This window comes from Malurus melanocephalus, unplaced genomic scaffold (genome assembly GCF_030028575.1).
Source record: "Malurus melanocephalus ecotype Western Australia unplaced genomic scaffold, MMel_1.1 scaffold_48, whole genome shotgun sequence".
Taxonomy (NCBI): Eukaryota; Metazoa; Chordata; class Aves; order Passeriformes; family Maluridae; genus Malurus; species Malurus melanocephalus.
In genome coordinates this window covers 608,037-633,088 of record NW_026623280.1, presented here as the reverse complement: position 1 = coordinate 633,088, position 25,052 = coordinate 608,037, and the positions used below count along the sequence as shown (strand labels likewise).

Below are 25,052 nucleotides of genomic sequence, written 5' to 3'. Positions count from 1 at the left end.
GTCCCATGGACTATTATTAGTCTGGCTTTTAGATACTTAACACCTTTTGCAAGAACAGGAATAGGAGAATAAACTGACATTTTTATCATAATGATTTACAACCAGAGGGATAAAACCCYAATCAAACAGGTTTGTCACAATTCTAGGCAAGTTGATATAAGAATGATCAGCGCTACTAGGTCAGCCTTGTCTTTGTTGCTTGGGTTTGTGTCCATCTCCTCCTCTGCCACACTCACAATCCAATGTGAGAGCACACTTACAAGGCAACCAGGGAGTTACATAATTTATGACCCAAAAGAAAAAAATCCAGGGATGGCATAGAAGTGGGTGGTTGAAAATAYTTTGCCAAAGCATTCAGTCATTCCTCAGACAAGAGGAGAGAAGTAAACCATAAATCTGAGTGAAGAAAAGACAGAGTGGCTTTCGTGTTAACAGAAGTGGAGGTAATACTGTGGCACCTTAATGTGAAGGAATGAAGAACTTCCTTGGCTGTTTTGTTTTGTATATAAAATGTCTTTAGCTTATGAAAGAGAACAAGAGGTGGTTGTCTCATGTTTGGGCTTTCTACAAATTGGATAAAAGATGTAATGTAGTGTACRTATCTTTAACCCAGAGCAGAAAGTCAGTAATCTGAGCTAACAAGCAAAAGACAAAGCKAAACAAATTCAAAAAGTCAGTCTTTTCAGAGTATCTCAACTCTAAAATAATTTAAGTACAACTGTAATGGACCTGTAATCATGCAAAGCATTTAAATTAACACTGAACAACTTCAAAAATAAGACCTGCTGTAGCTGAAGCAGAGTTAAAAATACTGTATTGAAAAATTAAGATGGGGTATTCAGACTTCRTTATACTTAATGCTTTCTGATCTTTGAGTCCTTGTCTAGCTGCACAAGACTGGAGTAATGTGTCTTCCTGCTGTACTTTTAGTCCCTGGAACTTTTCCATAATGCACAAATTAAGATGGAAAGTTAGTTATTCTGATTAGAAAAATACGTAATTCAGACTGAGGCTTAAAATTGAAAGGATATCTTCGATTACAATTTTGCTTTTTCTCTTCTGGGTTCATGCTGTCCTCATATCAACTATGTATTATTCTGTAAAACAACTGACATGAAATGTTTAAGTAATTTTGAAAGAAATTACATATGGACTCTTTCATGCTTGCTTTCCCCTCATCCATGCTTTGCATTGTATTTGCCATTTTGTGGARTGCAGATGAAGAGCAGTTTGTTATGGCTAAAGCTGTTCTTTGAAGGACAGCACACGGACACTATGCAGTAGCAGGATGTATTTTATTAAAATTATAGACTGGGCCATACATAAATCAGARAGAGAGAAAAAATGTGAACCCTTGGGTTCTGTGTTGTGTGTAGAGAAACAGAGGGTGATAATTTCCACTTGGAAATTTGATTGCAATGGTCCTGAAGATGAACACCATTTTGCATCTACTGGCAAATAAGAATTGGTGATGAAAAACTCTTAATATTTGGCTTTGAGGAGCCCCTTTAAAAAGAGTCACACATAAACCCTTGAATACCCAGCTACCAAATGCTTTTGGCAAATCCCTGGCTGAAAAGCATCTATTTCTAAACAAAATTAATTAGGAAATGATACACCGCATACAGACAGCAACCAGRACATTTTTCAGTGCCACAATGGCAGGTTTTCTGTCACCTCAGTTATCAGTTTACAAAGTGTGGACACACAAAGGCAAGAAGGAYCATACCAGAGATTTCAGCCATATTCAGTGGCTGCAGAAACAGCCGTGCCAGAGGAAGACTCAAGCATTCCCTGACCAACTAKAAGTGGCCAGATCTACACATCAGGAGGTTTGACAGTCCCCTTGGTGGCAATGTTGGCAATGTTGTCCCCACACGCTCACATCTGTTTTGGTCTGTAACTATCTGCTGGGGCAGGGAACTGAGGCAAGTAAAATTTAGTTTTCTTGGTAGCTAGCTTCTCCAAGGGACTCTAAGYGAGTGCTCAGAAGAAATGCTTGCCCAGGCTTGCTGACCATGCATCTGTGCAGATCCCAGAAGTGCCTGCCCAGTTTTGCCAAGCAGGGTTAGCTCCAGTCACTGTCAAGCTACCCTCAATCCAAACTGGTTGGCTGCTTGGAGCAGAGCAGGGAGAGGCACAGCTTTCAAGAGAGCAGCAGTGACAACTATGGGATGCAGCACCATCAGAAACTGCTGCAGTCAGCCCCAAATCCCAGTTGGTAAATCAGAGGGTAAACACTGAGGATAGAGACAAAATATCAGGAAGCACTATCATCTGCATGGAAAAACCTGTAAGATACTTAAGGTGGGATTTACATACATATATTGGATTTGGGAATAATACCTTAAAAGGCTTAATTTGATTATAAAACATGGAGGTCAGAGTTTCTGTAAATCCTTTAGAAGAAAAGAGAAATCAGAGGCATAGCTTGCTGGGCTCAAAACAACTGAAAGCACTCTCTGAATGCTTAGTTTATCAAGCTTCTTAGGTAAAGACAGCACTGGTTACCTTGAACCACCTGACATATGATTTGTATCAGCAATTTTTCTGTGCTTTTGCAATTTTGATTTTATCACAATAAGGTCAAGGTTGTTGGACATAGAAAAATATGTTTCAGTTAATTCTCCTAGACCAGGGTGACATCAGCTTCAGGTGAAAAAATAAATGCCTGGTRGTCCATAAAACAAGTTGTTCCACTAAAAAAGTACTGTCTGAAAGCAGAAAGCCCTACATGCCCACAGACTATTATTCATCCAGGTGGTAACCCATTAGTGTGTATCATCTCTAGGCAGCCATTTACAAGATGTAGGAGATAATGGTTTGGCTGCAGAATTTTTCTGGAGGAGGAAAATGCTGTGGAAGAGTGGAGAAACATGAAATCCTATTATTCAAGTGCCTGACAATTCTCACGTACTTCAATAGGGTTCACAACTCCTTATTCAGMAATGTTTTTTACAAACTGCATGGAAGAATTCTGCTTGAAAATCTGGATCTGGGCAAGGCAGGTTGTACCCTACACAGTTGCAATTAAAATGAAGACAGAATTAAATCCCAAATSTACTAAATTTTAGGTTATGTTTCAACTACTTCCATCTACTCCAATATCCAGAAATAGGTTAAAATTAGACTAGCAGATTTTTTTATATTCCTGTTTTGCCTAAGACCCTAGATCTACTCAGATATTCACTTTTTAAAAAAATCACTTTTTTTAAGAAAAACGATATAAAAATACCTGAAATGCTACATTGCCTTTCATAGGGTGATGGCCTGTGATTCACTAAACGAGAGAAAGCTGTTCTGGCCCCCATTTGTACCCAAGTGCTTCTGCTTAAAGATGCAACATGATAATAACTACTTTTCTTTTTTTAAAAGAAGCACWCTACACATTTATTGTTGCTTTGTAGCTGTAACAGACCTTTCACAAAAGCCATTTTCTCTCAAGTAATTTATTTCCTTGTAAAATACAATCTACCATATGAAATACACACCAGAATGTTTCCTTCTAATCCCTTTCAGCTACCATGCTTTCCAACATTACTGTAAAGTAAAATCTAAGTAAAATCTTAAAATCTAAGATAGAAAACATAAGTTAGTGGGATCCCATCCTCTTCAAATACCTCAATTCTTCTGCAGTAGAAAAACTTCACAGGGATTCAGAGGGTTTAATTTGTTTTGGAGTTCATAGGAACTGTAACACCAGAAAACAGAGTAGATGCTCCAACCTAAGATAAGGATCTTCTACTAGAAGATCCTACTTCTACTAGAAGATCCTGGGAGAAAGCATGGCTGAGGATTTAGTGTCATTAGCCAGTAGGACAGTGATCTTATTTCAGTGACCTTGTTCTATCAGCATCAGGGATGACTTACAATGGCAAAGCATTTAATATTAATATGTAAAAGTGCTTTCTAAAATGTCAATTAGCTCTCCCCCAATTTACAAGGTATTATTTTGTAACTACTGTATTCTAAAGCTGTTATGAAAGTATGTTATAAGCAGTTACTAATGCCTTTGCTACAGGCTGAATCTGTAAGAGCTGACTGGCAATGGGCTGTTGGGGGAAGCCTATTTAGGATAAATCAAATTAATTCTTCTAGCACACCTTGCCAGTATTTGATTTCACAAAAGTGACAAACTTTTGGTCTTAAGAGCTGTAGTGCTGCTGGTTCAAGAGGCAGCTAAGTAGGTAAATAGTAGTTTCCAGAGAAGAAAGGGGAGTACTGGCATTACGTACTTGATTATACTTTGTCTCTTCTTACACCACAGTCACCATCAGATGGACACAGGGTGTCCAAAAGTCTTTTAGATTTAATCCTTTAGATTGAATTAACACGTTGCTAACTTCCCTGCTGGAAGCAGGCAGTCATTGCAGTACTAGAGGAGTAACTGCAGAAATGCCATTCAGCATGAAGAGGCTCAGATGTACCTCCAGTAAGTTTCTCTACACACATTCCAACACTTACTTTTCAGGAGGGTGTAATGATTTACACACTGTTCTTAAGCAGAGGCAATTTGAACAGCAGATGAGTAACATAAACTGACAAGCTGTATGTGCCTATCAACAATACACAGCAGAGCTGTTGCTGTCTTTGGACTAGAATAGTTGCCATGTAAAAAATACTGTTTATAAAAAAATACATGCCCTAAGTCAGAAAGAGACCATGAGTAAGTATTGAGCAGATTTTACACACTCAGCTCACTTAAACTGTTAACARCTTTAAAAACAGGAAGACTAAAACCTCAAGTCTATAAAGGTCTGAGAACAAATTGTGTAATCCTGRTGCTTCGTTGCTGGCATTGTTAATTCTGGTCTTGATACCTTGGTGTCAACATCCCTCAGGTGCAACCACCGCATGCTGCTTGTCATTCTGTGGCTTTCTRTGGAAGTATGTGCAGATCTTCCTCATGGAAACTGAAGTGCTCGCAGCCTAGCAAGAAATAAAACCAAAAGCAGCATGAAACACYTCTAGGTTGACAGCTCATATGCTGCAGGAGTCTCAAAGTCTCCCTTCCATCATTGTTCCAGTTTGCTCAGCTTCCCAACTAAGAAAGTAAATTAAAGGCTATTTACTACAATCTGTYTCAAAGTAGGAGGCTTACTACCTACAGGAAAAACTGTCTAAATCCTAAGGGTGGTCTACTGCCATGAGAAGTGCACTTCAGCTGCAGTTTCAGCTTCCCTACAGCAGATAAGAAAGCTGCAGATTTCTAAGATACAACAAATTCATTGAATACTGTTGGGTATTCCTGGCATCTCCTCAGGCTATGAGAACAACACAGGAGCATCCCAAAATCAGAACCAGAGCACACTAGGCAGGAGAGATAATTCTTATGTAGTAATCTCTCTCAAGGGCAAATGTCTCTGTCTTGTGTTAAAATATGTACAGCATAAAGCACAAGCAGCTGTAGGTTTCCTATAACCAAGATTTCTTGATACAACCAACAGRAAGAGTCCAGCTGCTATGAATAACTTAAGGAGTGGTGGCTTGTCCACATCATATCTTTTAGAAATGTAGGAAGAGATGAAATTGAGTAAAAAATGAGATACCAAAGTAAGCYTTAATGATGGCAACAACTTCTAGCATCAGATATTCAATTGAGAGTACATCTAAAATTTGATGATTAAGTATTTATCTAAAATTTACTGAAATAAGACTCAAAGATACTGGAGGACTTGGAAGCTAGTCTCAGAGATGAGTTTGTTTTAAAAAATGTAATTATAATTTCCTAGTTTGCATGTTAGACCCTCATGCCAATGCTTTTAGCTGCTTTATAAGCTTAACTTTCATTTCAGATCCTAGSATGCCCTGTGCCAGGCTTCCTGTACATCAAAAGTAGGATGATGTAAGTCACATCCTGCCCTCTCACTCTTGCACGACTCTTGTTTCCTGCTAGTTTTCCATGGAAGGAACTGAAGGCATTATTTAACCCCACAGTTTTAACATGGGCAACAAATTCTTTTGCTACCTGAGATAGAATAGAATTTAGCTCTTTCTTCCAATGCTTAAGTGGCTCTCCAGTAACATAAACAGGCAGATGTGATGATGAACACATAAATAGGAGATCTGCCAGGAAAGCTGTTGACATYATTGTGCCTCTCAAAGTAGAGCTGTATTTAAGATGACAGCTACATCCTTCAAACATTCCAGCTAGTAACTGCAAGGATCTCTGAGCTCCCGTGTGCCCTGAGTCCCTTGGAAATGAAGGACACATCATAAAAATTCTGCATGGAGTGGATTAGTAGATAACAGCATTAATGTATCTGGCTTATTAGGCCAGAAATCATCCCTTTTGTCCATAGTCAAAGAGAACAGATAATTCTTTGTGTCGGAGCAGGAGAGAACAAACAAGGGGAGAGTGGCAGTTAGGATAACTTTCATGACAATGTTGTTGGCTGCCCTACTTACAGTTTTTGGCGAAGTGGCCACTGCCACAGACTCTTGTCTCTTGGCACCAGGACTGCAGGATGACAGGGGGCTGTTTGATGTGTTCTGGCTGCCAGGTCTGCCAGTCCGTAGCTTCTCTCCCAGAGCAGACAACCAATTTTTTCTTTCAGGAGAACTGTTCTCTTTATCTACTACCTCAGTGTCCTTCCCACAAGGAGATCTGAAAAGATGGAGGGAGGTTTGAATGCCTGATGGATTAATATGGCTTCCAGAAAGGGAAGGCTCTTTTGGGCTGTGGCTGGAGCCTTTGTTGTTGTTATCCAAGTCAACCAAGCTGAGAGAGTCTTCATCAGAAGCTTTCTGGTCTGGAACCAAGTGACATAAATTCAGCTTGGATTTCTTAGCTGCATGATCCAGCTCAGTCACACAGCTACAGGCCTGCAGACACTTCTGGCCCACGTCTCCCTCCTTGCTGCAGTCAAGCCTTCTCTTAGCACGCTTTTCAAACTGTGGGTGTGGGACTTTAGGAGGGCARGCAGCTTCCAGGAGACCCTGGGTGACTTCTGCCAGGGCTTTTCTAGGAGAAGGAGTCTTTTTCTCCACTTCTAGAGAAGAAGAGCATGGAGTCCTYGTAACCCAGTGTTTGATGGACATTTTGGAGGAAGGGATCAGCTTGGGAGAGGCACAGGGGCTGGCTGCAGGTGGCTTGGCTGGGGTGGAGGCTGTGGTGGTCGGGGTGTTGAGAGCAGCCRTGGGAGTGTTTGTTGCCAGCGGGAGATCTCCGGAGTAAGTGGGAGCACAGGCAGCGGGCCGGGGCGAGGAAATGCACATGCTGCCTGCTGTGAAGGCCTTGGCTGGAGTGCTCTGGAGGCTGGCTGGTGACCCTAAGAGAGGAGAAATAGGTAGTCTGATGAGGTACACAGAACAGCAGATTAACAATAGTCCTTTGASAAACACCCCTTCCAACCCGGAGATGAATCAGTGCTGACCCTGTGCCACAGACATACGCTTTCGAATTAAGAAGTTGTATAGATCCCTCTGATTTTGGTTAAACTGCTCCAAGTCCTTTAAAAAATCCTGTATTACACTGGTAAAGTATAATGCAATACATTTGAGTAATGTCTGACATCTCTATCATCTGTAATGAGCRCTCTTACATGAGCTGCAGCCAAAACAAATCTTGATTCTTCCAAGTTTATCTAGCCTTGCTGGAGCTCTGCATTGGTTCAGTCCAGACAGCTGCCTGGAAAAAAGCTGGTCCCCACCTGCACTGCATCTCTAACAGCTGCATAACTGAGCTGAGGGACAAAGGTACTGTAAGCTGGTCCCACAGCTAATTGCAAAATCAAGGAAGCCTTACGATATGATGCCCCACCATGTGAATAATGCTCCTAGTCAGGTGCTATTAGCTGCATATTTAAAAGATTTTTAAAAATTTGTTTGAATATAAAGGACATACTTTTGTTTTCTTRTCTTTTTGCTGGAGGATTTTCTGCAATGCTGTATTGGAAGGAGGCAGTTGTTATTTACCACACCCAGGGAAMTGTGGGAAATTCTTCACCTCCTGAACAAGGACTTAAATTCCAAAGGAAATAAAATCTGTCACTGTAGCAAGTTATGGCTTTAAAACAAATGATTTCCAAACAGGTATTTCACAGTGGCTTTTGAGCTCACTAGCCAAAGTATAAATGCCCCTGCTTGTGAAARAGAAATTCTGAACACCCAGAAAACAGCAGTCATAGGTAGGGACACAAGCACCTCACTAACAACAGCAGGAATCATACTTAGCAAACATCTTGGTCTGTAGCAGTATTAGAAGGGGCTCTTTTAATTTTTAATTTTTTTTTCATTTCCAGCCCACTCCAACAGAGCACAYATTAGTGGGTTTGTTAGATGCCTGCTTTCTCATTCACCTAACTCATAGTTACACAATTAAATAGGGTAGTGCCTTAGTTACTCTGTGCATTTCCACTGCTGGGCACGAGGGCATGAAACATTTTGTGTATACCAGGGGTTTAATCCGAACTTCCCTCACTCAGCATTAGCATTGCACCATAAAGCACTTCATTAGAACAATGAGAAGTCTAGTGTGAATAACCTGCCATTTTCTTTACAATACTGGACTTTCTCACAAACATCATGTTGAGAGAACACCTACATGACTGGTTATATACCATATTATGCCTCTTCCAATCCTTCTTTTTAAAGTACTGCTGCATCAGAACAAAATTAAATAGGATCCCATATTAAAGGATTCCACTACAAGTAACKTGAATACACAAAACAGAGTTAAAGGCTCCTTTTCTGATAAAATATTCTAMTTCATAACAACTTGCTTCAATATGGACTATGAGGAAGTAACTGCCAAGATTTTTTTCTCCTAATCTTTACTTTAATGAGCACTTACAAGACAATAATAACTCAGCTGGGAAATTAGTTGCACTCAAAAATCTTAGCTCCTAGAGGGAGAAGAAAGTAGCAAGCTCAGCAACTCTTGATCCATAATGAMCATTATAAAATCATACAGTAGAAATATTGCAGGACTAGTTGGGTAAGAGCACTCTGAATTCCAAACCAGTCTGAAAGCTATGCTGTGGACACACTGGATAATGGGAAAAGMGCTATCCTGGGAGCTGGATAAATGCCATGTCAAGAAGCAAACACAAATTTGGGATAAAGAACATGAAGATCAGGCTTTTTTTTTCCAAGACTGCATGCATTATTCAGGCTTCTACTAAGGCAGTTTCAAGCCGTTTCCATTTATGCTKCTATCTGCAGTCTACCTGCATCACACCAAGGGACGTTATTTTGCATGTTTCCTGCCTTCTTTGCCACAAAWCTTCTAGAGCAGTGTTATCAATCTCCAGATTGAAGAATCACAAATCGACCATGCCAAGCCTGCTCCAGAAGTTTGGTTACACAAAACCGCAGAGAAAGTAGTACAACTTAAAGAAACCACAAAAGTAATTGCCAAAGAAAGGAAACTCTGCTTGCTACACTTGATGATATAGGTCAACAATCAATACACAACCTCAGTCTCACAATTTGTACCACAGAAACGGGTGGGGAACTGGCCAGATTCACCCTAGCAGGTCAGAAATAGAACTTTGCTTGCCAGYTCTAAATGGGTCTCTGCAGATAACTCCTATATTCTAGGAGTTTTGTGTTCAAGAGCCAAGGTCAGCAGGAAGCCTGCTGTCGTGTTTGCAGTGTCAGTGTACTTCCTCTTCCCTCCTGAGGTACTTCACTGCAGCAAAAGCAAGGAGAAATAAGTATTTTTTCTGGTGTTATTGCTAAACCTGACCTGTAAAGTTTTAGTGTATAGGATACTTYAGATTTCACATTTCTGGTCTAGACCTATGCTTACTTTTGTTTTRCTGAAACCAGTACACAAAGGGATTGAGCCCTCTCTGAGGAAGAGTGTGTGCAYATACCAAACAATTACTAGCTATGGAGTGGACCTGGCACTCTCCCTCCTATTGTCCTGCAAACTTCCTGCTAGACTTGTTACTCACTGGCGAAAGGTTAGAGGTAATGTTATCCCATTAGTGGGATTTGGAGACCTTCAGCCTTTATTTGTGTTAGCCAAGATAAAATACATTTGGAGGCTGGCTAGAAAAGATAGGTGGAAGGCAGGAAGTCACAGCAGCAGCTGCTGGGAAGCTATTGTATTCTTAGTTTCAGAGCTACTCTACAGAGCTCATCTTACTTCACTTTGGGGGAAGGGCAGTTATCTTCCTCTCACCCACACCACTGCAACAAAATGCAGGTTTCAGACAAATCAAAGACGTATTGTGATTCAAGGTTCCTTTCTTCTGGTCTAGGGTACTACCTACCTAGTGATTACCTTCTCTGCAGAGACCACATCTGCTTGCTAGCTCAGAGCATGCTGCACAGCTTGTTTGAGTGCCCAGGCTTTGTAGAAAGGTACTGCARTTGTTCACCAGCCTTAACACGTGATTAAGTGTTAATTCTGGGACATTACAATCACAGCACGATTGTCTACGTGCTTTTTGGAAGTACTTTCACTGCACAGCATTTGGCTGTATACGGTCAGTACCACTAACTGAAACTGAAAAAAGAGAGACAATACTGATAGCTGCAACAGAGAAATCTRTGCACAATTCAACAATGGGCAGAAGGAAACAGTTCAGAATTCCAAGGCTGTAAAGTATCCTTTACTGGATAATTACCAAACTGGAAAAAGCATATGATCTTACTGCTCTCAGTTATTATCTGATAAATAGAAAAAAAGAAGTGTGACCTGTCGCTATGAAACTCCTTTGGCTGTTCAATTATCAAACCCTACAGAAACCCACTGAAGACCTGGCTGCCCAACAAGCAGCRTCAATGAATATCTGATTTGCAGTGKGGCCACACAGACTTTGCCRTACTTGTAAGCCATTTCAGCCAGCTTGTCCTGTTAATGGCAGAAGTATTGGCAAGTAGAAGTGCTTGTCTGGCTATATGAGYTATTGCCTAATATGAGAAAAACCTCAGAAGCCTAGTAAGACAAGATGAAGGCTTYTGTTGGTACAGAGAACAGACAAAATTCAGCAGCCATGTTGCAGAGCAAGATAGTTCAGCTGAGGAGCCTTACCTGCTCCATGTTGTTCTTCTGGTTTCTTCTGAGTGACCCAGCCCACCAAGTTGCTTTTTCTGGATACTGATTTCTCTTCCTCAGGACAACGCCGTAAGCGCCAAATCCTCACAGTGTTGTCATCAGAGCATGTGGCAATCTACAGTACAAAAAAAAAAATTGGGCTGTTAGGGTAACCAGGGCACATCCTTCAGATYACTGGCTGAGTGAACTGGGACAGCTATTATCCCACACACCATGCCAACATGAGTAATGGTGAAGCTTGGCTGAAGGGGTACAAGACTGAGCATTAAATAATGAAAATAACCCAACTCTGTTTCATTACTGTACCAGGCAGCAGTATTTGCTTTAAAGCAGGCAAGGCTGCTGCACCCATGCCTTTCTGCTATAGTAATCTCAGTCACCACCAGCCATTTGCCTTGCAAATGTAAGAGACACTGCTCAGGGAGGGTCATGGCACATTTTGAGGTTTCAGTCCCTCAGAAGACAAAAACAACCATGCTTCTTTTTGTGACTGCACCTTGATCTGCCTCTGTTGTTCAGGACCTCCTCTGCTTGGGGACAAACTTTTGCCACACACTGAGAAGGTGACATTGGAAGGCTATTGCACAAACTCTAAGTGCTATGTCTTCAGAGACAGATATCAGCAGTATCTGGCACAGAATACAACTCTGCCAGAAACATTGTTCCAGTGTCCTGCCACAGCATCACGGACTCTGAAAGGATCTCTGAAATCCCAACCAAAGGAGCAGCACCCATCTAGCCCACATTTTATGGCTCTTTTCAGATGGATTAAGTGGTGACTCAATCAGGAACCAGCAGAAAGAAAAAGGAAATGCTGTGGTGAAAGTTCACAGCAATCTCAATGGGAAAGTGTCCCTACTCTGACCTTTGTCACACCAATGCTGCCTGCACAGAAAGAAACCTTGCCTCTCAAGTCACTGCAAGTGGCATCTGAACCAGGTTTGGCTATTACTTCCCTGTGTCAGTAACAGTTTCAAAGGCTGAACTGGTCTCATTTCCAACACCTCATGATCATGATGCTGGGCTACCTCTAAATCACAGATTTCTGAAATTTCATCTGAAATGCCAATTCTCATATTGTGACTCTTACAAAACTAGAACAATTCCTCATGTTTGCTTGCAAGACTCCCACTCTGCTGTTATCCTGTTCTGAAGCCCTGGTGCTGCCATGCAAGGCAGCTGACCTCTTTAAYATTGTGGGGTGGAAGAAAGTCTTAGGACACTGTTCAGGATTTTTCAGGGTTATTTCTAGTTTTGAGCTAGGCCAAACATAACTTCCTACTTCAGTTGTTTTCCTTTTAGTGATACCTGGTGCATAACTACTGACACAATTTCACTGGAGGCTCTTTTTTTCATAGAAGCAGCTCAGATGTTGAAAAGAGGTCACAATGAAAGAAGACCAGATGTTTTCTCAAGGGCATGCAAAACTTCTTGCCACTCTATACAASACTAGCAGATGTATCAATGGTCAGAGGGAAAGGGAGATGTGAATATGGAGCAAAAAAACAAGCCTCTGGCTTCTGAAAGCGCTGATTAAATGATTTCACTGTTTTATCTCTTWTAGGTAGTATCACAAGCTTTCATCAGGAGAGGTCTTTGCTAATTTGCAATTTCTTAGGACTTATCAAATAGCCTAAATTATTTGAAAATAATAAAAAAGTTCAGCTGCATTGTGCTCATATGACAAGGCTGGATTACTGTCCCCTATAATGAACATTTTTAGAAATTATTGGCTAAATTTTCCTCCCAAATAAACAAATGCTGCTGCAGGTTTGAAAAGCAAATGTTGTCCCATCACATCTATTGTTTCACAGTAAAGACACTTTGCAGAGGACAAACCTTAGTGAAGTCTGAAGGACACCAAGCAATGGAGGTAACTTCTTGAGAGTGACCAAGGAGTATCCGTGGAGGAAGGCTGGGCTCAGAAACCTTAAAAATTTCATGGAAAAAGGAGTAAACAGTCAGAAGGCACACAGCCTAATAATCATCTCTAAGAAAAGACCCCATAGCCAACCTGTGAAGCATGTGGATACTTTCCATTTTTCCTGTATGAAATGCATAAATCAAATGCTGTCAGCCTATTATCATCAGGCAACAACTGATGAAGCCCTAAGCAGCAGTTCAAGGAAACACTTGTTCAATTCCTGCTACACACAGGAATTCTGCCTCAAGGTTTGTTAGCCCAAAACACAACACAAGCATTTTAAGCATCTCTRCCTGTTCTAGTTAAGATGCTTAAATCTTGGGAGGCTTGTATTTTGAATCAGGTTAGGCAAATACAYTGTGCTGCCATTTTACCAATGCCCCAAACACAGGTCAATGGTTTATTAAAAAAAATGAAACCACTGCCAACAAAATCCCACAGATGAACCTTCACTGGCTTCAGAACTGGCATTTGTGTGACTGCCAAGTGGCTGCACCTCCTCCAACCAATCAGGTGGACCCCAGACCCTCTTAAGAGTTCATAAAAAAGCTCTCTAAATCACCCATGTTCATTCAACTGATCTCCATTTCTCTCACACTCTTCATAAAAATCTTTCTCCTCCACTACAGTATTGCTACTTATCTTTGTCTCCAKCTCCTGTAAGTGACAGACAGAGCTGAAGCCAGCATTAAGTGACCCCAAGAAGAAAATACACACACATACACACACACAACRTGCACACACACAGAGATTCTATCTGAGTTTTGCTTGCTTTCAGCAGGCAGTCCTTTTTGGAGCTATGAGTCACCATCATTGATGTGACACWATAAGGGAGATTTATCAAGGGGATTTGCATAAATGACTAAGGGAATGAACAGATMCTTTACTGTGTGGGGCAAGGAGCAGACATTACATATAGGTTTCAAAGGAAGATGCAATACTTTGGGGAAAGCTTCTGATTTACACATGTTTTTCTCTTGTTGATCATCTCCTAAAACAGGCTGTAAAACTGAAGCTAAATATCCAGCTTTCAGAACTTAAGTTATTCTGATACAAACAGGTTCATCTTAACAGGACTCCTTTTTTCCCATGGCATGATTGAGGCAATCATTTGATTAAATATCCACTAAGTGCCTCGATTCCCTTCACTGCCAAAACATGTAATGCCATGAAAACTAAGTGACTATTTAGGGAATAAATAACAGATCTTGGTGCAGAGAACACCTTCACTTACATTTCATGCACTCACAGCAGACACAACAGTGGTCCAGTAGCCACTGATTGTTAGAACAAAAGTAGAGGCAAGGAATTACTCTTTCTAGGACACAGTGGTCTTACTTTTTACACTATAGTAGTGTAAATTTAATTGACTAAACCTAATTTATATTCCTGTGATAAAGGGTGCAGAGTTAGGGCTGTGGCCACTGTGTTTGGCAGAAGACAGTTGGTCAGTCTGCACATGTTAAGTCAGGATTATCCACAGCACAAGCTGCTTCTTTTGCCTGATTTGACAGGATATTGTTAGGGAAGTGAGGCCTATTGTGAAAAGGTTAAAAAGGGAAACCTGGGAAATGAGACTTTTTTAAGTTACTCTACTCCCTGGAAACACCTGTTTCATCCATCTTCAAGATCCAGCATAAAATGGTGTCGATGTTTTTATGAACCATATGATACAAAAGCATGTGCATTCCAGGGCTGGGACAGACCAAAGCATAACTTGATATGGTTACCTTGGAGTGATCCATAGCAAAGGATTGAAAGGACAATGGAAGTACATGTCTACAAATGGTATTTTTTATTATCATAAGTGTACGTTAGGTACCATCTTCATGAAGAAAAACTCTCTGCTCTTCWGCTTTTTAAATCTTATGGCTGCTCAAGAGTGAGAGTTCATTCATTAATGAACTTCTAACTAAAAACCCCAAAAAAACAAAAAACAAAAAAAACCCCAACAAATACAACATAATAAAAGTGTTCATTGACTAAAAGTGATTTATGTATGAAAACAGACTGAAACAGCACCCTTGTCATCAACAACTTCTATCCACAGTGTTCCTCACCCAAACACAAACTTAGCACTGCTTCAAAAGTTTCTTGAAGAAATAATCCAAGTGGAAAAGGTCTTYCTCTGCCTTTCATTCCTCTCTAGACACAGAAAGAGCTATTCATTAAGTTCCTTCCAATATTACTGGTTAACTGCTCATGCAACATCTAACCATGGCTTTTTTCACAGCATAATAAGTCCCCATGACATGAAAAGATACATATGTTTCAGAGTCAAATCTGGCAACATTAAATTAAGAAGCCTCTGAATATGACAGATCTCGAAAGAGACAAATTCACTGAAAGTCCCACTTTCTAATATGGCTATGGGATTAAAATAAAAATAATAATCTGATTATTTATTTTATAAATATGCAATACTATCTGTCACTCATATGTGATAGCAACATAACGCATTCTGTACATGAATGCATTTTAAATGTRCTAAAATGCTTAAATTTTAAGATATAATGGCATCCTTGAATACTCTCCACTGAGTGCCAGCCTGTGCTTCAAGAAAGTATCAAAACACATGAATGCAGAATGTGCAACTCAAGTTTGCACAGGCATTTTTGCTGAACTTGCACAGAACACGAGGAAGGTTAAAGTTACACCACTTGGCACAGCAGCCACACTCCTGCCTCTGCTGAGGGAGCAACCCAGATGCTTACATGTGTTTTCCAAATTAAAGAGGCTACTTGCTCAAAGCAGAGCCTAAGCAAGCTGACCCTCTCCTCTGAGGGGTTTATATTTTACTTTCAAACTCATTGTGAAATGGACACACAGGTCAACATTGCCTAAAAATTATCCCAAACCTGAAATAGGCAGCCACCTGCCATTTCTGTCAGTTCTACTTCAGTAAATCTAGTCTGTTCCCATATGGAGAATATGGAGAGCAGAACTTGAAGCATGCCTTATTCTGAGGTCCCTGTTATTATCTTGGTGACATTTACATTTCCTACACGTCACTGCAAGATGTTAAGTGACGAAGCAACTCAGCTGTCAGACAGTGCTTTGGAATTTTGCTGAAGGCTCTGGCTGAGCCCTTGYTATAATACAAAGGCTTAAACTACTGTAAATTAAGCATGAGAAAAAGCTGTGTCTGAAGAAGGAACTGGAAAAGGGAGAGGTGGAGGGAAAGAATGTCCTTTAAAAGAATTAAACTTTAAGGTCTCTGCTAATGTGCTCTATTGCTAAATATGAACTGAGAACTGTCTGTCTGCTTGTCATAGCTGCCTGAATCAACAGRGCTGAAAGAGCATTTTAAAGCCCATTAAAACCAGATTAAGAACAGCAACTTGCAATAAGCAGCAGWGATGAGAGACATAATGATGGCAAGAGGTTAGCCCTGCTTTACATTAAACAATTACATCAAGCCTTGACAGCAACACACACACTCCAGGCACAACACCCCAGGAGCTAACCCCACACTGCTTTGGGTAGGTTTGGGGGGCAAGAAGTGTCCTATGTGGACATGAAAAGCAAGAGCAGCTCCAGACTGCATCCTTGGGTCTCCCCCCAGTGCCTCACCTTCCAGATGTAAGCATTGCAGTCACTCGAGCCACTGACCAGGAACTGGTCATCTGGGCTGGTGCTGGATTTGATGTAAAAGGTTGAATTCTGGTGTCCACTAAAAACAGCCACTGTGAAGAGAAAATTGAAAGAAACAAAAGAGAATAAAAGCCCCACTCAATGCACAGCCCTGGAGTCAGTTGTGCAAGGCTGAGCTTACAGGTTTATCCTTTTCCTATTTAGCCACATATGCTTTGGAGAAAGTGGTTGCACTGCTCCCTCGCTCTGGGGCTCCAGCAGCAGGAAGTTTTTATTATTCAGCTGGAGCCCTTCAGGCTTCCCAAACAAAGCAATGGCAGTTTCATTAAAGCTTTAGCTTGACCTGTATCACAGGCAGACTCAGCCGTCACCTGGGCTGCCCCACTGCTCTGGTTCAGGTTTCTCATCTCTTCGTCCCTCAGCGCCATCACCGGACCCACTACTCTGACAAGGGCAGTACCAGCAGGGGCCTTCTTCCACCCAGGTGGCAACAAAGGCACTGACTGCTCCTTCCTCTCGCTACCAGCAGCTTTATTTTGTCAATAAAACTTGCATGGTGTCAGTCATGCTCCTCTGTATGTAAAGCCTCGAAACCATYACCCCAAATGGCTGACATTGCCCTCACTGTGAATACCTCCAGGGCTGGCACAAAGACCGAGCGTGGATCTGGAGCGCTTGGCTGTGCCATGTCCTGTCCTCTCACGGGGCACAAAGGACAAGTTTCCCACTGTAGCCCAGGCAGGGCTGGCACCCGCTCCTCCAGCCCAGTTTCAGTAGTGATTCTCACAAAGGAGACAACCCACAGAGCAGAGAACACGCAGCTGCCTTTGGTGGTGGTTGAAGAGCTGTGAGACACCAAAATATCCTTTCGGTTTTTTTTTTTTACCCACAGCTCTTCCAGCGCAGTGGCCACCAGGCAGCAAATCCCTTCCCAAAGCGGCAGCAAGGGCTGTTAGAAGGCGGATTTCCTGCCTTGGCGCTGGATAAGAGCAGCAGCACAGAGAGAGTGGCAGAGGGGCGGGCAGGCGCTGCCCTCTGCGGGAGCTGCTGTGCTCCATCCCACAGGATCCATGGACACTGCCCGCCTCGGCCGCACACATGAGACAACAGCTCCATGAGGAGGCCGAGGGCAGCCTTGTGACAGCCTCYCCCTGTCAGGGGATGGGCTGGGCAGCCCATTCCCACCGCACCCGGGGTTAACCTCAACAACCAAGCTAGTAATATTTACTGCTTGCACCACTTCTCTGTTCTGGAAGCATTCCCACCCACCAGACTGCCTTCTTGAAGAGCAGACAGAAGGACACATTGTTCATTTAATTCCAGTTAACTGAGAGACTGAGAAAAGGCAGTGGGAAATAAATTATGTGTCTGGCCGGAATGCATCTGACAAGTTCTGCCACTTTCTGCCACCCGCCTGTGCCAAAGCAACTTCGTACACCAAAGGCTCTGGGCCACCTTGTGCATATAAAGGTCACAGATGCAAAGCAGAAGGAATCCAAAAGGCTGAAGCAGCTCATGATGCTGCAGATCCTTTCTCCCACAAACTGTGGTAGAAGTTAAATTTAAAAGACATCTTAGAGTATCTCAATAGAACTCATCAGGTGATCACTTTCAATGGATTCATTTCTAAGTCAGTGACTGCCAGTTAGTAGAAGATTCAAACTTGCTTCAGGCTGGATAGTAGCCACTCCTCACTGGATAACTACAACCAAGATGCAAATTACCATCAGCCTCTGCCTGGGTGAACCAATATATGCACTCATAAAAGTTTTTGTGCTATTAATTTTATGTGGATGGCTTAACACAAAATGTGAATTTCTCCTGCATAGCTTTAGAGATAAGAGCATGGAATAGATTTCCTTTAAGTCTTGAACGTGGTCCCTGTCTCTCTATGTCATATGGACAAACTTGCCTTTCTATGCTCTGTAACATCTGGTTTTTCGCAGGTGTTTCCACAGATACCATGCTTACCTGGAGTGGTCCTTAAACTTGTCATATTGAACATGTAGATACTGTCATCAGTGCAGTTAGCAAACAGATTAGYGCCAGTGGAATCCAAAACCAGGCTAGAATATCCTATAGACAAAGACAAAAGTTCCTAGTAAGAAAAAAAAAWTTGGAAAAGAGACATTCTCTTTTCAAAGAAATGCCCAGAGAGGGAAATTTGGAAAGGATCTGTAACACATATGAGAGTATCATTGGAAAGTTTTTATGTTKGATCAAGCACTTGCTGAAAAAGAAATATTTCTAGAATAATATCTGCATTTTCTCATGAGAATTCAGGGTAGTATTTAGAATGGAATTGCACCTTCAGAGCAGGAATTTGATTTGACAGTTTTAAACACGTAACAGGAATGACCAATTGTAGAAGCAGACACCAACGATAAATAGAAATCCTCGTGTTTTGGTAGCCATTCTTTGATTTCCTAGTGATTTGTGTTCAAGAAAAATCTTTTCCTGCTGGCAAATTATTTCATAACTAGCTCCTTGAGGATTTCCCCCATGTTCCTGGGACTGACACTGACCACACTGACCACATCAAGACAGTTGATTAGACAAGTTATCAGGAATTGCTGTGTTGCATCAGAGCACTGTAAGGCATTAAAGATACAAAGAAGAAAAAAAGTGCTATTGTTTTTGATAACAGTTTCAAGAGGTGATACTATAAAAACCCCCGTCCAGAGCAAAGAAAGTTCAATCTGAATTTTACTCMTGTATCAAAATGACTATCTGAGTTCCTCATCAAGAGTTCTACTGTTCCCTCATCTCTGTTTATGAAAATGCACTGCTGAAGSTTTTCCAAGTGTTTATCATTGGCACAATGATATAAAACTGTGGCACTTTCGCTCTTCAGCTTGAGAATTTGGTACTGGCAATCAAAATACCCTCCAGCGTTTGCCAGTTTGATCAACAATTGGCTATCAAGATAAAACAATGTCACCGTCAGTAGTTCCTAAATTCACTCTGCACTCTAACAAAYCCATGTCCAGTGCCTTACCAAGCTTGCGAGTGCTGGTTCCAGGGTAGCAGAAGGACCGGACAGGCTGCGGGTCCTGACGGAAAGCAGTGTAGTTCCTGCGCAAGTCCCACACTTTGATCACGCTGGAATAGAAAGGCAAGAGTGTCYCCAATCTCCAAATTTCTCCTGCCATGCTGATAGAGCCTTCTAAGAGTACAGGACATCAGTGTTCAGGAGAGAACAAGTGAGCAGATGGAGAGCAGAGATGTGCTGAAAGCAAACAACTGCTCTGCCRGCCATGGGTGTGGAGGCAGCAATGCCTCCTGTAACTAACACAAGATAGAACAAGAGCCTACAAGCCAACTTTCTTCAACTAGTAAAAGGAAATACAAGGATATCTTTCTATTTCTGACAAGTAGTTTAAGTTTGTAGTCTTTCTGTTCTTCTCTTTGCTCTTTGGGAGTAGGCCTTTGTCACAAAGCATAGGCCGAGGAGTCATCCTTATCTGCCTCAGAAAGGCTCTGACCACATGGAACCTACTAAAGAGTCAAGTCCAAGAGGGTCATTCSCATCCTAATCAATAAGACAGTTTGCTTGAGCTCCAAGATGCTGCAAGAGATCTGGCACCAAAGAGAATGCATCTTTTGTAACTCAAAGCAATATTTTCTCAAGCATGCCTACACATATCCAGGCCCCGACCACCCACTCACATCCAAAAAAAGCTGTCTAACAATGGTCTGTYTATGTGTGGTCTCATAGGTCCATGAGAGGAGAGAAAAAGATAAGAATTGCCCTTGTTCTACCCCAGAGCTAAGACATTAAAATGAGCATTTACCACATATACACAATTGGTCCAATGCTGCAATCTCSAGTGAGGAAGTAAAGCAGCCTGACAGCGTGGCTGTTGATTCCACCTAGCAGWAACTCTAGCCTTGTTGGCCACTGARAGATCTTACAGAAAAAAAATCTCCCAATCTTTTTAGGCCAAGCATACAGAGKAGACAGAAAAGCAGGCATCCTCCCTCCTTACCCATCAACAGCTCCTGCAGAGATAATAGTATGCTCGTCTTGAAGCAGCACTACAGTTACACTCTGCTGGAAATCCTTAAAAAGAAAAGAAAAAAAGAACTTTATTTTCTTTTAAGGTCAGCAAGATCTKGCTGCTTAGTTCAAGGCCATGTGAATGCAGGGCAAACCTCCTCCCAGCCAGGCAGAACCTAGAAATACCAGATGTTATTTAAGACACAACAATCCTTTGAACATTCCCACCAGTGAAATTGCCACTGAGAGATAAGTGTTGGGGCAGCAGTTTGAGATTACACCTTTCAGGTCAGAGATAAGAGAGCTGCCTTCACAAGGTTTAATAAATGAAAAATTATCAGGTCCTACTCCAGTAAGGCAGTAATTTGTGTGGTGAAGTTAGGGGGGGGCAAAAAAATAGACAGAAAAAAAAAATTACAATCCTCTCTATCTCCCCTCCCAAAAAAAGAACGCTGGACCACTCCTTTGGCAAAAAAAAAGATGTATTTTCACATAGCATTTGCCCGAAGTTGGCTTTTATARCACGTGGGTTATTAAACTAAGCTAAGTCTAAAATTAGCCATAGCAAGTGATTGTGACACAAGAACCTGTCTCTGCAAGGATAAATGGAAGCATTTACCGCATACAAGCCACTCATTTCTCACTATGTTTACTTAAGAAGAATTCTGTGAATAGCACTGTTCTCAGAAGAGAAATTTTGTTTGTTCCCCAGGTACCTACCACCAAGGGAGCAAGTCCTCTCAGGTTTTGCCTCTTCTTCTTCCCCTTGGAAGGAGTCTGCTTGTCAATCACATTGTGTGCTCCACTGATTTGATTCACCTGCCGGTAAAATCCATCTGAAATAAATCAAAGACATCTCAATTAGTTTAWGTGCAATTTTGTTATCACTTTAATAAAACAGGCATCAGCTTGGAATTAGTCCTAAGAGGTGGCTGAGGCTAACATTTAAAATCATTACTGTATTCTGAAAACAAAAATTGTTCCTTACCTATCAAACTAGTGAGAAGAACATGGTGTAAAAAATTAGAGGTCAATGTAGCATGGACAATGAAATGAAAACTGATCTAGGCAGGCTGCCTTTGGAAATCTTTAACCCTTGGTCTGGTTTTCACATGCATCCTGGTCTGGAGTGTTCATCACAAGCAGAACCACGCTTACTGGTGAGTTTCCAGTGCTTTTCTACTCTATTTTATAATTTTCTCTTTAGTCTTTAGTCTGTTTCTTCTCACTTTATGAAATGTACTGCTTTACTAAAGTATGCACGTTTCTACTTTTTTTTTTCCTACTTCAGTCATGTGGAGTCTTTCTTTTCCTCCACTTGCCTGTTTAAAAAGCCAGGGAACCTGGGATAGATGGAAGAGCAAGACATATTCTGGCAGTGTAGGCAAGGAATCTGCTGTGGCAGAGCAGGGAACAGGGAAAARGCAAAAAGGGAAGGGGCTGGGGAAGGAAAAGCTCCAGGAAACAGAGAAGAATGAGCTCACACAGCATTTATAGTAGGTATTCCCACAATATATTCAGTTGCTGCCAGCACTCACAAATTCTYTTTCTTGTGCACAGCCTTCCTTCCTACTCTGGCAGTAAAAGACTTTCCAGCTTTTTTCCCCCCTCTGGATGGCTCTGTCTAAGCAGTCCTCTCATCTCATGGGTTTTTGTGCTGCCCTAACAAGGATGAATCCCCTCATCTCCTTACCAACACACGGGGAATTATCAAGCCAGCCTATGTATCATGCTGCAAATCTGKGACTGCTGCAAAGTGGGAAAATGTATTATACGTAACAGAGGTACCTATTCCATCCCTTTACAGTACTAAAGCAGTAGAGTTATCTAAGAATCCTCTGTGTCTTACTGAAGTGTTGCCTATATTGTAATCAAAAGTATTAGTCCAACGAGTCCAATCTGAACAGTATTTTTAGAGATCCCAAGCTTTTTTGATATCTGAAAGTTTATTTACCTTTCTTGTTGCATCTGGTATCCCAAACCATGATGTTTCCATCTCTGCCTCCAGTACAGAAGACAGCTGAGAGAAAAAGAGTGATATTAGCTTCCAAAGGCATTAATTGAATTAACTGAATGCAGTACAAAGCCATCTGTGGCTCTTCTGTCCTAACACTTGGGATGCCAGTCCAGGAAATACAAAACTCAGGCCATTGTTCTGCCATGTTTTTTGACTAGTTGCCTTATCTTACTATTCTTTTTTTGCTACTAGAAACCAGCTTATGAAATGAGTATTCAGMCTTTCATGTATGGAAGTAGATATCCTATTTTAACTTTGCCCAAGATGAGAAATGTGCAGATTTTAGCATCAGGACACCRTCAGATTCCAACAAGTCAGTTTTGCTTTCTTGGCTGGGCTGCTGCTCAGGCCTGTGCTACTTGTACCTGCCAGTTTCCAAAGCCCTTTTTYAGCCATTAAAGTGTTTTGCCCAGGRGGAGAGAAGGAAAAAACAGACAACAGGGAATATCAACATTTACCTTTCTCAAATCTAGAAAAAGCAACTGACTTGAGGCTACACTGGTGACCTTTGCATATGCCAAGAAGCTCGCCAGCTCTCACRTCCCACACCTTGGCTGTCTGATCTCCTGAAGCAGTGACCTTCAAAGGGAAAAATAAAAAGCTTTAGTCAYTTTCTGTATGCAGTCGCCAAAGCATTAAAAACAAAGTTAGAYGGCAAAAGACTGCTTACAATCCTGTGTTCCCCTGGCACCCAGGCAAGGTCAAATACAGCATTTGAGTGAGCCTGCCATTCTAGCAAGAAAACAAAAGCCAAGATTAGTTCAGTGCATTGCAGCGTGATATTTTGCAAAAGACTAAATGACATCAGACACTGAAATCAGAAATCTTGTCAACAGTTTGCCTTAGGCATGAAAAACAACATAGAACAATTCATCTACTACTGCTGTTTCAAGAGTACATTCATGCTGCTGCTTTGTAAAGGAGACTGAGCAAAGTATGTGGAAGRATTTAAGTACTGCCTACATTTATGTTTTAAAGACTTGCAAAAAACTTTGATTCTAGCAAATCCTGTACCTGTCACATCAAATAAAGATCACCTTGTATACAACATTTACCTTTAAAGATGAGCTTGCTGGTGGTCTGTGCTTCAGTATCATACAGTCTAACAAACCCTTCTTCATTTGCAACTGCCAGTATGTGCTCCGAAGCTGGGGCTGCAAAGAGATTGGAATGTATTACATTATGTAGCTAATACATAATCATGACCAWGCTCTTTGTGAAAGGCCAGAGACAATTTAAATAGGGTATGCAGCAAACATATAGCTGTGAAATAAACTGCATTTACATAGCAAGCTAAGTATGAAAACACAGAAATGCTGGCAAGCATTTTTTCTAGATATTCCATTCAGGAATGATTGTAYATGGGCAATCAAATGGCTCCAGGAGCAACTTTTGAGATAATGACTGTTTCAGCTGTAATAGTTCTCTAGTTACAGTTTTCTGTATCTATAGTACATATCATCTACAGCTCCAGTATTTTCCACAATCTGAGTTGGAAAAGCAGGAAGCCACCTTAGAGAAATGTAAAATCTCACACCATAACTAGAGTACAACAAATGAAAAAGCTTTGCCCTAAAGATCCAGGAGCTTCATTATTTACTTCTTATTCCCACCTTGGGGAAAGGATGTATTTAGCTGCCTGGTGACATCCATCCACCTCTGACTTTCACCTTATTTTCTCCATCCTGTTATAGCTTTTATATATTTTGAACAAAGCCCAGTTYTTCACCTATGTAGCCTCACACTGTCACCAAGAGGACGTACCTTGAAACAGGCACAGATGAAACAAAGAGACTTTAAAATAAATGCTTTTCACTTACTTCTTTAAGGAAGTGCTTTCTATCAGTATATCTAGGAGCATCACGGTGCAAGGTTAATCATGTGTAGGAGCAAGCACACTGCTACCAGGTCACTTTAAAACAAGAAACTCTGCTGACAGCAGAGCCCATACTCAGCCCCTCCAAAGGCTTTTCAAGCGACTTTACCTGTAGAAAAGGTGCAGCCGAAAGGAGGGACCGGCATCCCGGTTTCCCCGTAAGACAGATGGTCATCTTCGTGGCTACACTGGTAGCTCTCCAAGAGATGCTGCAGGGGAAGCGCAGGGGACCGACCTACAATAGGACAGACGGACCGTAAGCGCYCCAGACACCAGAGGCTCTGGCGCCAGGAGCCGCGAGCCGGTCGCCGCAGCTGTGAAGGCGGCCGGAGAYGGATCGGGACGGAAGGGTGTGTGGAAAGGCGCGGTACTCACGGGCGGGCGCGGCGGCGGCGCGGCGGAGCAGAGCACGGCACAGCATGGCCACGGGAACACGGGGGACGCGCGCCGGGACAGCTCCCGCCAAACGACCGGCCCGCCAAGCGCGCCGCGCGCTCTCATTGGCCAGCAGGGAGAGCGCCGCGCCGCTCCTGCCTTCTCTGATTGGGCAGCGCGGAGCGGGGGGCGGGGCCTCCCCGACCGCACCCATCGCCGGTTCCCGCGGCCKCGCTGGGTGGGCGGGGTCAGCCG

At 42.0% G+C, this 25,052-nt stretch overlaps 1 protein-coding gene across 2 annotated transcripts; it reads right to left on the bottom strand.

The window, feature by feature from the left end:
• Positions 1-1,862: 1,862 nt before the first annotated feature.
• Positions 1,863-24,878, bottom strand: DTL (denticleless E3 ubiquitin protein ligase homolog). 2 transcript variants are annotated; one of them, XM_057365099.1, is made up of 15 exons: positions 24,798-24,878; positions 24,532-24,657; positions 23,602-23,700; positions 23,217-23,278; positions 23,005-23,125; positions 22,484-22,549; positions 21,250-21,365; positions 20,519-20,592; positions 19,528-19,631; positions 18,501-18,605; positions 16,509-16,621; positions 12,851-12,940; positions 10,988-11,126; positions 6,409-7,271; positions 1,863-4,929 (listed from the first exon to the last, which is right to left on the bottom strand). In XM_057365099.1, exons 1-15 carry the CDS (start codon positions 24,841-24,843, stop codon positions 4,828-4,830), a joined length of 2,226 nt encoding a protein of 741 aa, XP_057221082.1. In that variant the 5' UTR covers positions 24,844-24,878; the 3' UTR covers positions 1,863-4,827. The 2 variants fall into 2 exon arrangements, with proteins under 2 accessions (XP_057221082.1, XP_057221083.1); XM_057365100.1 differs by lacking the exons at positions 23,217-23,278; positions 24,798-24,878 and having other exon boundaries at positions 24,532-24,651.
• Positions 24,879-25,052: the final 174 nt, after the last annotated feature.